This window comes from Chelonia mydas, chromosome 18 (assembly GCF_015237465.2).
Source record: "Chelonia mydas isolate rCheMyd1 chromosome 18, rCheMyd1.pri.v2, whole genome shotgun sequence".
NCBI classification, from domain to species: domain Eukaryota; kingdom Metazoa; phylum Chordata; order Testudines; family Cheloniidae; genus Chelonia; species Chelonia mydas.
In genome coordinates, this window is record NC_051258.2 from 9,426,196 (window position 1) to 9,439,812 (window position 13,617).

Below are 13,617 nucleotides of genomic sequence, written 5' to 3' on the forward strand. Positions count from 1 at the left end.
TAAGGGCCTAATCTGATGTCACTGAAGGCTAACTGGGCTTTGGTTTGGCCCCTGTACCTGGACTGTCTCTTATCCTAAATAATAACCATAATATGTATTTACATAGTATCCATGCATTGGAGATGTTATTAAAATTAATAGTACTTTGTGAAAAGGCAACAGGGTCTAGTAAATTCCAGCACCAGAGTAAGGGGAAAAGAATCCAGCCCCAATAACCCCCTTTCCTGCAATCCAAAAGCAACCAACTTCAGCCTAAGGAAGTAGGATCTGAGCCTGCTCTCATTGTAGCAAAAGACTCATTCAACTCAATGGGAGCCAGAGTGGAGCTTTAAGTGGAAGGATGCTACAGAGAAACTAGGGAGAGGATTGCAGATGAATAGGATGGAAGTTCTTGTTTTCTTAAATCCGGGTGCATTGCTTTGTGCAGAATGTAGCCTAGCTGGATGCGCTTTTACATAACCCCATGGACTCACTGACCTGTTCTTTAACCTAGGCTAGAACACTAGAGCCAGACAGAACAAGCTCAAAACTTGGTCCCCTTTGTCAGAAAGCCTATGGAAACTTTTGAGCAAACCTGGGAGGATTTAGTGGAGTCAAGATTTCACCCTCGGAAGTGGGTGTTTTGCCACTTACTTCAAGGGGACCAGGTTTCACACTGGGCTTAGTGAGGGGGGTTCTGCAGGAAAATAGGAGAATCGTTTGACTGAGCTCTGCCTTGAAGCTCTGGGTTTACTCAAACCAGAGACAGGACTCTAAAGCCCAGGTCCTCAAAAGAATGTAGGTGTCTAACTCCCATTGAAACCTAAATACCTTTGGGGATCTGGGTCAAAGTTATTACAGCTGGATTTTGACCACCACAAGTATTCCTGGGGGGCGGGGGTGTCGGTATTTGGGCCTGGGGTTTTGGAGCGGCTCGTTTATATTTGGAAGACCACAGAGTTCAGGAATAGCTGGGGCACAGGCCCATCTGCAATCCAAACCCCCAGGTGTGTGAATCCACATGGGCGATGTTCACACAAACCCTTGTGAAGGGAAATCTCTGAGTCTAAAGGAGGTGTTTTAACCGTTTCTTCTCTCTCATCAAACTTCTCCCCTCTTGTTTTTCTTTAGTAGCAGCGGGCTCTACCTTGGAGACAGATCAGCCATTGCTTTTGCTTTTCAGACCGCAAGGTGTGGTTTACTTGAAACTTTCTTTCCAAATAAAGTGTCTTGAAGTTAAAAAACACTGAGTGAAGGAGCAAACGCCAGCACCAGTGTCTCACTCCAGAAGAGGTAAATCTGTGCAAATGGCTGGTGCGGAATGAGTCTAAGGTCCTGTCTGCTAAGGACATTTACAACAGTGTAGCTATTTCGATGCAGTTACCCAGTGCAAGCCCCTAAGGTATCTGGCTCCGCAGCTGCAGCTTACCAGGGGATGTTACAGGATGATGATGTATCAGATGAAGCCCTGTGTGAGGCTGGTGCAGCACATCATTTAGTTACACCACTGCAAATTTCTTTAATGTAGACAAAGCCTCAGTTACTTTTGTTTCCACCGTTCTGCACCCAGCTGCCTGAACCCAGCATAGCGAGCTCATGCCGCTGCTCGCCCCTGCCTGTTCTGCCAGGGCTATGCTCCTTTTAGTGCGCTAGTGGCTCCTTGAGCTAGCAGGAGCGTGTCTAATGCCAGCTGCCAATCACCCCCCCTCGCCCCTGGTGTAGACGTAGCCTACGTTGGCGTAACAGATACCGAGCAGCTGGCAGAAGGTGCAATTTACACCAGATTGGACTCTTCTGCATATGACCCTGTGGGTCCCTCCCCCTCTCTGGAAAAGGCAACTGCTATCCCCTATATCGGCCACTCTCTCCCACCTCCTCGACTACAGCTGGGCTGGGGTCAGAGGGTTTGGCTCTGGATCCGAAGTGGAGGGCTGCTCAAATCCAGAGTTTTGATTCAGGCCCATTTCCAAAACTGACAGATGTTACCAGTCGTGGTCTACCTACAGACTTGCAATATACCTATTAGGCATGGCACGTGACTCTAGCCTCTGCACCCTGTGTGTGCATCAGCCACGCTGCGAACTAGTAAACTGTATTTCATTAGATTGGTCAAGAAAGGCAATTGGTTTCCTACCTGTACAATTGGGTTGTGCAAGTTCTTCTGTACCGGGCCAGGACTATCCCCCTACCGGTAGAAGGAGACAGATCACATTGAAACAGCATAAACACAGCCCTAGTACCACCCAGCACTGTTAGAGGGAAAACTGGCCCAGGGATACAAATGCCCAGCCAGGAGCTCTCTCTCTGGAGATCCTGCTTGTTTCTGGGCTTCAGAGCATTAGCTGGTGCAAAGTTGCTGCTGTTTAATGCTGAAGCCAATTCTTTTGGGGAAGGAGAAGAGGGGTTTGGGAAAAGAAGATCATACTGACGCAGGTAAAACTGTATGGCCCCTGTTATTTTATAGCCACATAGACTAGGCTAAGGGCAACCAAGAGGGAAATTCAAACATGGTTTTGGAAAAGTCAGAATCTCAGAATAAAGAAGGGTGAATCTGCTGAACTCAACCAAACTTCCTTGAACCGAGACAAGATTCATATAACCCTTTGTTCTTATGACTCCTGCACCTGTGTCTCATCTTTGCAAACCAGAGAAATGTCTGAGAAACACCCAAACTTCGGGGTGCTTCTCAGGGCCCAGACACACTCTCCCAACAAAAATAAAATCCAGACAAATGCAGACATTTCAGTCCAGGTCCCTTTCCCCTTTGGGTGACAGGTCAAGGAACTAAAGAGGAAAAATTTAATCTGGAGCCACCATTTATGCTATTCCCAGTTGGTCTGCCTCTGCCTGTTGGCACGGGGCTAATGCCATTGGTTCTGGACCGGTATAGGAAATGCCACAGATTGTCACATTAATTCATGTCAGGCCAGGTTTGAAGGTAATGGATTTAAGTTACACATGGATGAGCAGGTGGAAAGGAGCATGCATTGGTGAAACAGACATGCCAAGTGACCAAATTGGTGTGGAGATGGGTCTGCTTTACTACCACTTCTCAGCTCTTTATTACACCCCTCTCTTCTGGCCCCCTAAGCATGGAGTTTACACCAGCTTACACTCCCTTAGACTGAGATCTGCTCCCTGAACTCAGATCCCCTCTGACTCGTATCTTGATTCAAATGCCACAGGTACTGGAGGTAATTGGTCAAGCAAAAATGTAACGAGGAGGACTGAAGCTAGCCCCTCGTTAACGAGGAGGGATGTGCCTGACTATTACCAATTAGTAATGAATCATTATTATTTGTACAGCACTGCCAGGGTGCTGGATTCTTTATGCGGGAATGGTCCAGGACTCAATGGGAAATGGCCTTATCAGCTCGCACAAGGATTTGGGAAGCTGCCTCATATTCTGACCATTTGTGTTTAGACCCAGCTAGGAAGCACCATCGGGGGAGAGAGAGAGAGAGAGAGAGAGAGAGTGTGTGTGTGTATTTCAAATGGGAGGAACAGCCAACGTGAAAGCATAACTGTCAAACTACAAAAGCCACACAAATAAATCTGCTCACTAAAAGTTAGCTCTAAGGGTTTGTCTCCACAGCAAGTTATTCCAGATTAGCTATTATTCCTGATTAATGCCATGTGTGGATGCCCTTATTCCAGAATAAGAGCGCTTTATTGTGAATTAGTTTAATCCAGTTGGTCCTTTCTGTAGTAAAGCTCCTTAAACTAACTTGGCAGCAGGCACTCTTGGGGCTTGTTTACACGAACAGTTAGTGCATGGTAAACTGAGGTGAAAATCTACCTCGCACTAGCCTGCTGCACACTCACTGGCAGTCTGAACTCTGCTGTCGTGCACTGAAAGTTCCCTAATGCACTTTAATCTGCTCCCATTTCGAAGAGGGGCAGCTCAAAGCACACCAAGGAACTGCTGGTGCCCAGCAGCAGGGTCTATTTTGGACACAGTGCCTGGCAGGCTAGAAATAGGTAGATTTACATCCCAGCTTGCCGTGAACTGCTGGTCTAGACAAGCCTGTATTCGGGAATCAGGAATAGTTAATCTGCTTTAAATTCATACCGTACCTTATTCAGGATTAATTTTCATGTGCAGACAAGCCCTAAGAGAGAGCTTGTGCCACACACCCCATTGGTCTCCCTGCCAGCAAGAGGCTCGGTGAGCCTCAGCTGTGAGGGGGAGCTTTGGAGGAGCTTTGGTAGGAGCGAGACAAACGCTACCCCCTCATTTCACAAAGGTCACTTGAGAGCGATCAGATGCTGCCTTACAGATGTGAGCTGGATTTTAATTGGTGACCCACAGCTAAAGGGTCTGTTATCAATACACTGAACCAGACAGTCCTCACACACTGTTCTTCTGACTGCACAGTGCAGACCCCCCCCCTCCCCTAATCTCTCTCTCTTTTATTGCAGTGAGGCACTCGCCTGAGGGGCTTGGAGATTGTTCTCTCATTCCTATATGGTTGCCTTAGTCAGCAGGGCTCTCTTATCTGGCAAATGCTCACTCCCTGAACTCCGCTCCTAGAATTAAGCTACATTTATCTGCATCTGTTAGCCAGGACATCTTAATTATGAACCGTATAACCCCTCTGCTCTCCCATTGCAATGTTTCTGGATATTTCCTGCACCTTCCAATTTATTTTCTCCATTGAACTTTGAAATATTCTCTTCCATGCTGTCGCTCCAGTCATTTAAATCAATTCTATTGATACCGAAGCAAGACTCCTGGCCTCTCTTTCTTTGCTTCTTTCATTAGTAGAAAAGGCTGCCGCTCTCAGGTCGGAAGTTCTCTCTTCTCCCCTCCCCCAATTAAAAAAAGTGGAATGCAAACGGCCAAATTCTGCTCTCATTTACACGGTTATACATCAAGAGTAACTTCACGGATGGAATTACTGTAGATTTATACCAGCCTAAAAGGAGAGCAGAAATGTGGATTTACACCAGCTCGGTGTATGAGATCATGTCTCCCTCTGGTGGCTAAGGAAAGTATCAGCCCTAAATCTGTTCACTAATGGAGATTCTCCTTTAAACTCACAGCTATGCTTTTGGAGAGGAAGTTGCTAGGATCTGTCCCCAGTGTTGCAGGTGTGTAGTTTACCCAGGGACTGTGGCTGGTAGCCTCAGTTCACAGGGAGTTTGACAAACTGTGTTTTCATTTTGACTCATGTGGGTTCACAGCTCTTAAGTTTGATTCAGAGGAACTTGAAAGCTCAGAGTGAAAGTCGGTCTATGTGGCTCAATTTTGATTGATGGGGGAGGCAAGGGGGTGTCACAACATGAGAAACTTTAAAGCTTTGCATGTACTCAATCAAAACCTATAAAATTGCAGCCTGAGGGGAGAAACACTTTGTCAAAGTCTCAGTCCAGGTCCAGCTCAGACGTGGGCCTGTTTTTAAGTACGTTTGTAAATTTTTAAATTTTCGCTCTGCTGAAGCTTGTTCCTTCCCTGGAAAACTGAGAGATTCTGAATGTCTAGTTAGAAAAACTGCCATTTCAATAAACCTCTTTTCAATCAATGTTCCAGGCTGCAAAAATAATGGCCTGGCACAAAATGATAGTTGTTTGTTCAGGACGTTTTACTAAAATAAGAGATGCATCATTTTTGCACAGCTCTTGAAAAGAGGGACTTGGATTCCCCCACTGCCTCGTACTTTGTGTGGGTGTGGCCACCAGTGCAAAGTGAGAGCAAAACACTGCCCCAGCCACCCTGGGAGCCAGGGAAACTCACTTTGCAGAGGTGCAAGTGAGCACACAGAGTTAGGCAGTGTAGAATCAGCTCCTGGTTGGTATGTGGGTAGTTTTAAGTTCCATTCAAACACAGGATTTACATTAATAGCCTGATTGAAAGCCCAGTGAGAGGCTTTGCCTTGTCATTGGTGGGCTTTGGCTCAGGCCCCAGAAGAAGGGGTGGCAAAAGACAAGCAGGTAAGAGTGATGGTTAGGGTTAGAAACATTGGCACGGAGGTTAAGAGGACAGCTTTAGGAGTCACAAACGACCTCACAACTGCCTTACATTGCAGAGGGAATGCGTCCGATGCCGGGGTGAGTTGATGTCACTTGGCGTCGATGACCTATCGCCTTCTGCTGCTGACGCATCGGAGATTATGGAAGGCTGCCGTGAATGGCACGGACTCACTCTGACAGCTGGAAGGCAAGGAGCAGAGTTAGGGCTCAGTGGAATTAGTATTTTCATCTCCATGCCCTCCCTGCTTTAGCTCGGATACTACACCATTCTCAGTCTGTGAATTTCGTTCTCTCTAGTGCTGTGTTTATACACGGACAGTTGCCGGCTGGGGTGTTGGATGAATGCTTTAGCCCACAGCATAACGCCACAGATCTACTGTCCTGCCTGTAACTTCTGGAGGGGCAGCTGCAGAGATAGAGAGGGTGCGATGGCTCAGATGCTGGACTAGAGACCTGGATTCAGGTCCCAGTTCTGCCACAACTTAACTGCATGAGCTTGGGCAAATCTCTACGTTTCTCTGTGCTTCTGTTCCCTATCTATAAAGTTTCTTCGCCCTGGTGTACACTGGGCAGGGAGGGGGGGGGGTCGAATAGCGAATAGCGTAGCTGAAGTTGGCGTATCTTAGGTCGACTTACCTGGCCATGAGGATGGCGGTGAGTTGATCGTTGCCACTCCCCCGTTGACTCCGCTTCCGCCTCTCAGGAGCTGGAGTTCCAGAGTCGACGGGGAGCGCGTTCGGGGATCTATTTATCGCGTCTAGACGAGATGCGATAAATTGATCCCCGATAGATCGATCACTACCCACCAATCACTACCTGCCCTTAGTCTCCCTTCTTTATTTAGGCCCTGACAGAACAAGGAGCAATGGTCTCAAGTTGCAATGGGGGAGGTCTAGGTTGGACATTAGGCAACACTATTTCACTAGGAAGGTGGTGAAGCACTGGAATGGGTTCCCTAGGGAGGTGGTGGAACTCCTTCCTTAGAGGTTTTCAAGGTCAGGCTTGACAAAGCCCTGGCTGGGATGATTTAGTTGGGGATTGGTCCTGCTTTGAGCAGGGGGTGGGACTAGATGACCTCCTGAGGTCCCTTCCAACCTGGATATTCTGTGATTCTATGATAATTAGTTAGATGGGTAACAACTTGTGCCAAAGGGAGAAGCATCTTCATAATCAAAGCTAAATAATATAACTACTTTCTTTGGCCCCACGTGGAATGAGGTTTGCTCAAAGAAACATGATCAGTTTAGTTTGCGCCCCATAGTTAGGTTTGGTGGGTAAAGGACAGAAAGGATGAATAGAAACATTAATAAATGTTGCAGGTTTTCTTTTAAGATCCAGGCAGTCCCTTGCAATATTGTGAAGTCAAACCCCGAAGCACGGTGCTGTGGTGGGAGACTCAGAAACTGACCAGACTAATTTCATGGTGAAAGCTGAATGAATTTAATCTATCGCTAATTTATGAGGATCTTTGTAAAGCGGGAAGATTAAATGTACATATTTAAAAACAACCACTCTTGATATTGTCCTTTTAAAACAACTCACCATAGAGGTTTGTAGCTCTAATATGACTGCAAACATTTTTTGATGGAATTTCTTACATTTCAGATGACGACACGCGCTAATAAGTTACTAGTTTCTTCCATCCTTCCTACCCGTGGTGGGGGCTCCCCAGGCTTGTCCAGTACCCAGAATGCTACTCAATAGTTTGAGACAATAGTGACCATCCCAATATTCACTTTCCTTGGTGAGTCCCTGAGCATGAAAGCCACTGAAATGAAGCTCTCTTGTGCAGGACGACTCCAGCATGGGCAATGGTTTGAGCACAGCACTGGCTGTGAGGACACCTGGGTGCCATGTCTGCCTGTGACAGAGATGTGTTGTGAGGCCATAGGCAAGTTCTTTAATGTTTGGGCTTCAGGTACCCCACTTGTAAAATGAGGAAAGTAATAGTCACTTCGATACATTAACGTCTGTAAAGTGCTTTGAGATCCCCAGGTGAGCAACACTACAGAAGAGCAAAGATTATTATTGTTGTTAAAAACGGGATCCTTGGGGCCCATCCAGGCCCAGGTATTATCCATGCCATGTGAGAAGGAAGGATAATGTCCTTTTGTTGAGAACAGACCTTTAATCTGGATCCCAAAGTGCTTCCTAAACACGCTGACAGAGGTTTTCAAAAGCCGCTAAGAGAGTAAGATACCTAAATCTTGGGAGCTGGGCATCTAACTCCCTTAGGCTCTTTTGAAAATCTCCTGGAGTCACCCACCACTGCAGGGCAGCCACCGATGGCCTTGAACGTGGCAGCTGTTTCACAGCCCTGCAGGACAGGTACGGCAGAGAGGAAGCATGCCGTATGAAGCCAAAATTGCAGGGGTGCGTGTGGATTTACAGAGGCAGACTGCAGTCACCCCCGATAGCCGTATGAAGGACACTGGGATACTACAGTGTGCTGCAATAACAGCTCATGCGTTAGAGCAGTGTCACTCTCGTGTTCTGAGCAATTACTGGAGTATTTGTACTAAGGGGTGAGAAGAGGAGACTCCCTGAATGCTGCATCCTTGTCCCATATACAGATGCCAGGTTATCTAGTGCTGCAGTGTTTCACCTTCTGCTGAGAGCGAGGGCAATCCTTGAACTGCCAGAGAATATTATAAACCAGCAGCAGCCCATGGACGTGCAGTTCCATGCCACAAGCGCCTGGAGACAGCAGACTTGCTGGATCCTGATCTCTCACGGCTTTGCACAGGGTCAGGCATGGCAGGGCGCAGGTGCCCTTCTGCTTGCAAACAAATTCCCTTGCAGCGTGGTGCTCACTGCTGACTTCTGAGCAAATGCATCCTCCTCCCTGATCTGTCTTTTCAGGGCTTAAATCAGGGGTGGCCAACCTGTGGCTCCGGACCCACATGCGGCTCTTCAGGAGTTAATATGCGGCTCCTTGTATAGGCACCAACTCTGGGGCTGGAGCTACAGGCACCAACTTTCCAGTGTGCCGGGGGGTGCTCACTGCTCACCCCCTAGCTCTGCCACAGGCCCTGCCCCCCACTCGCCCCCTTCCCGCCCCCTCCCTTGAGCCTGCTGTGCCCTTGCTCCTCCCACCCAGAGCCTCCTGCACGCCACGAAACAGCTGATCAGGAGGTGCGTGGAGGGATGGGGAGGCGCTGGGAGCAGGGTGGGGGAGCTGACGGTGGCTGACGACGTATTATTGTGGCTCTCTGGCAACGTACATTGGTAAATTCTGGCTCCTTCTCAGGCTCAGGTTGGCCACCCCTGGCTTAAAGGAACGAGGCACTGACGCCTTTGAGATCACCTCTCAGGAAAGACTGGGAACGGCTGCTTCCCAAGACCTGGGATTTGGGTGCAGACAGTTGTGGGGCTGTGGAGGTTATTGGAAGAGGGAGAGCACATAGGGTAGCTTAGAATTTAAAGCGAAGAGGGCAAAGCAAAGCACTCAAGCAGGAGAGTGTAGGCTCCAGCGAGGTCAATGCTTTCAAATATGGGCATTTAAAGGTCGGCGGCTCAATCCATTTAGCTTGTAAAGCTCTACATGGCAGGGACTCTCTCTTACTAGGCGTTTATACAGTGCCCGGATCTCACTGGGGGCCTTAATGTGCTACTGCAGTACAGATAATTATGGGGTGCCTAAGCCGGTACCCTGTTTTCCAGAAGTGCTGAGCTCCCATTGACTTAGAAGCTGTGGCTGCTTGGAAAGTCGGGCTCCTTACGCAGATGCCCAACTCTATGCCCCCGGCTTGGAAAACCCTGGCCCAAGTTCACCGCAGAGTGGAAGGCAGAGAGTGGGGAGATCAGCCTCCATTTACTCCAGCTGCTGCTCTGAAGCAGAGTTAAAGCTGCTCCCTGAAAGGGGATTAGTTCAGCAGGCCACCCAGCTGGCAGAGAGCTGGACTCTGGAGCCACAGGGGAAGGTGAGGTTATGCAGCCTGGGTCTGAATCTGTATTTCGAGACCTGGTCAGGTTTCTTACACGCCCTTGTCAAAACACGGGAGAGACTTGTCCCACAGAGGGTAGAACCAGCTCATCCCTCACCCTCCTGCAGCGCCCCTTCTCCAAACACCTCCACGGGCTTTACAGCTAGGCCTCGATTAAGCCTTACAACATCTGGAGGAGACGGGAAAGAGAGCGCCGAGGATGACATCATCCCAACCACTGAAACTCAGCCAGCCTCTGGGGTGAAAGGTGGCAACTGTTATGGGGCACTGCATAACTGCTCGGAACAGGAAGTAACAAAGAACGTTGTGTATCCATTGGATCCCGCAGGAGGCAGAATGTAATTTATCTTAGCTGGGATTCAAAAGAATCCTAAAACTTCAATGACCCCAAGGCCTCAGGTTTACACCTCATCTGAAAGAGGGGAAAACAGGGGTGAAAATCCTCAGTGCTAAAGATAAACCCTCATTTTAAAAGGAATGAGAATTGTTGACATTCAAAAGGGAAACTGTTAAGCTTCAGTTTAATTTAATTTGATTATTTAATTTAATTTAATTTGATTTAATTGGGGATTGGTCCTGCTTTGAGCAGGGGGTTGGACTAGATGACCTCCTGAGGTCCCTTCCAACCCTGATATTTTATGATTCTATGATTCAGATCAAAGCTGGCTCAAGCCTGTGGGCCAGATCCTCAGCAGGTGTCGACTGGCATAGATACACTGGCTCCAGTGAAGCTATAACCTGGGGATCTGGCCTTGTGCCTCCAGAACGCTCATATGTATTGAAATCTTTCTCCTATACCTGCCTCTCCTTGGAGCGGAGTCATACCAAGCTACTGGACTTCATTTCCCTTCCTGCCACAACACTAACCCTTTGCTGGAACAAGGAGGTGCTCGACTTCATCAAGAATGCCATCGTATTAAAGGCAGAAGAGATCAGAGAGATTTCCCAAAGGGGTTAGCGGCTGGCTTGGAGCTCACCTTGTCGGTCTGCTGAGTGCTGGGGGTGCGCATGGTAAAGCGTCTGCTGGCTCTGCCGGATAGCAGCTGTGAGCGGGAGATCTGCCTGCATCACCCATTCCTGATTCCCATTCAACACGGTCTCACCTGGCATGGCTAATGAGTGACGCTTGGGGACATCCTTGGTTAACGTGGCTAAGGACTGCTTGGCCTGATGGGATAAAAGAACAAAATACAGGACAATGAAACACTTCTCTCAAGACAGCACTCGGACTGCAATGAGTTCAAGCCACCCCTGTGCAGAGGGGCTAACGCCGCATGAGGTCAGTTTCACACTCCAAGAAGAGAATAGGACATAAGTGCTGCTCTTAGGGTTAAATCCTTCCAGAAGACATGGTTTCTTTTACCAAGGTTGATAATTAACTCTTCTGGGGGATCTGCCGTGCTGCCAATGTTGCAATAATAGGATTTCAAAATGCAAGCAGCTACCATTTAGATCTGATTGAGTGCAAAACAGAACACGCACTTGTTGAGAGCTGGGAATCCAGCCCCAACTTTCCTGCAGCCACCAGGTAAGACGAAGCACGAATGATTGAGCTGGGGGTAGGCCGGCCAGTTGAAGTCAAGCCTATTTGGTCATCACAAAGAAAACAAAAACAGCACAACAACGTGTTAGCGTATGATTTACCTTCGAGAGAAACCTGGACCAAAAACTGAAATAGCTGTTCCTGCAAATACAGGAGCCAGTGATTTATACAGCAAGCCGTGCCAAATTTCATGAAGAAAGGCAAAGGCACACAGAGGTAGTCAGCAGTTGGCTTTGGTTCAGATGTGTTAAACAGGCCTATTGGTTCTTCTGCTGTTCCCAGTGGACTTGGCAGGCTCAGAGGGACGCTTTCCCCCTGTTCAATATTTTGTTTTTTTGAAAAATTAAACAGAAGCATCTACAAAGTAAAAATAATTTAAAAATTCTCATTAAAGAGGTGCCAGTTGCTTGACTGTACCTTTTAATTAGCCAGCAGAGAATAGCTCCCATGATTCACTTGATGTTTCATAACTAGGAAAACACAGAATATTTCCACAGTTCTAAAGTGCCTTGGAAATCATAGGCTGGCTGGGTTTTTTCCAGTCCCTCAAGGTGTCACTTATTAAAGGCCCAATCCTGCATTTTGATCCCTGTCTGTGGTCCCTTTATGCCCGTGTGATGCCCTGTTGACTTCCCTGGGACTCTATGCAGGTGTCGAGGTATGTCAGTGATCAGATTAAAGGATCAGGGTCTACACCAAGACTGACTGTTGCCTTAAATGATGTGGTGCCTTTGGTCCAGAGGAACAAGGGGGGCATGAATTTGCTCCTAAGGTACAGACAGAGCTGCTAGCAGCAAAATACCGTGCACCCCCATTCTCTGCCCTGAGTCTCGCAATGGGTTTCTTTGGGGAACACCCCAAACACTACATTGCAGGACACGCAAGCCACGAACCAGGAGCTACACACAAGACCTCTGGGGCCCAGTCCTGCTCTCAGTGGAGTCAGTGGGTGCAGGATCAGCTCCTACGTGCCTGAGCCAAAGCCTACTGAAGTCAATGAGAGTCTTCCCTTTGACGGACTCCGGATCATGTCCGTGAGGAGGAACGATTATTGGTAAGGGATTCACTTTTTAAAAACTAAAGAGGAAGAAAAAAACCAATCAAATCGCGACCTATTTTTTTTGTAGCTTTGGAGCGAATACTCAACTTCCCTATGCAATAGTCCATTCCCACTGACTACAAGCAGGGAAAGAGAGACTGTGTGATACAATAGGATTAAAAACAAAGCCCAAACTCTCTAATGCATCCGATTCCCTCTTTCCCCCTCCCTCCTGGGCATCCTACCCAGTGCTTGGTCTAATCTGTTCTACCAAACTCCATTTAATGCTAAGAAAGTGACTCCCAAGTCCTGCTCTTATGCTGCCATTACAGCAGTGAGGAAAACAAAAAAACACACAGCACACACTGAATGTAAATATATGCATCGGTAAGTCTCGTGTATTCCACATCTCCAGTGTGTTTTGCTTTTGTGGAAAAGCCTAGGTAGAAGGGTTCCTGCAACAGTGTGTGGAATTTGCATATAAATACCCCATAATAGGCCACAGAAAGAAAACACACATCGATCTTACACATTGTAAGGAGAGTGATCACTTTAGATAAGCTATTACCAGCAGGAGAGTGGGGTGGGGGGAGAGAAAACCTTTTGTGGTGGTAAACACCCATTTTTTCATGCTTTGTGTGTATAAAAAGATCTTCTACACTTTCCACAGTATGCGTCCGATGAAGTGAGCTGTAGCTCACGAAAGCTCATGCTCAAATAAATTGGTTAGTCTCTAAGGTGCCACGAGTACTCCTTTTATCGATCTGAAAGGCAGGGGAACATTATGTACAATGGCCCAACTCAGAGAACATGCACAAATTGCCAGCAGCGCTGCTCCAGTTTAGGATCTGTCACCATTTCCATTACAAAACCTGGTTTTCAAGGGCTCACAAGTCAGTTCGGAAAAGGCCCTCCAGGATACAGCTTGGCCATGCACACAAGATCTCAGCCCGTAAGCAGTTTTTATTTTTTAAAAGCACATTTTCAACAAAATCCCCAGTTGAAAACGTTTAAAAGTGCTTTTCGACTGTGTAAACGTGTGTTCTGATGGTCCTCCACGTTTCCTGGGTCACAGTCACTTCCACCTCACATGGGCTTGGTGTACAAGGAGACAGAGAGAGTTTTCCTAACTCCCT

General features: G+C 47.6%; 1 protein-coding gene across 10 annotated transcripts in view; it reads right to left on the reverse strand.

The window, feature by feature from the left end:
• KAZN (kazrin, periplakin interacting protein) overlaps positions 1-13,617 on the reverse strand; it is a 721,176-nt gene that overhangs the window by 54,664 nt on the left and 652,895 nt on the right. For all 10 annotated transcript variants that reach the window (XM_037881298.2, XM_037881299.2, XM_037881300.2 and 7 more), the window contains 3 exons: positions 10,877-11,066; positions 6,002-6,132; positions 2,114-2,164 (listed from right to left, as the gene is read on the reverse strand). In XM_037881298.2, the coding sequence (XP_037737226.1) occupies positions 2,114-2,164; positions 6,002-6,132; positions 10,877-11,066 (372 nt within the window). The remainder of the gene's footprint in view (positions 1-2,113; positions 2,165-6,001; positions 6,133-10,876; positions 11,067-13,617) is intronic.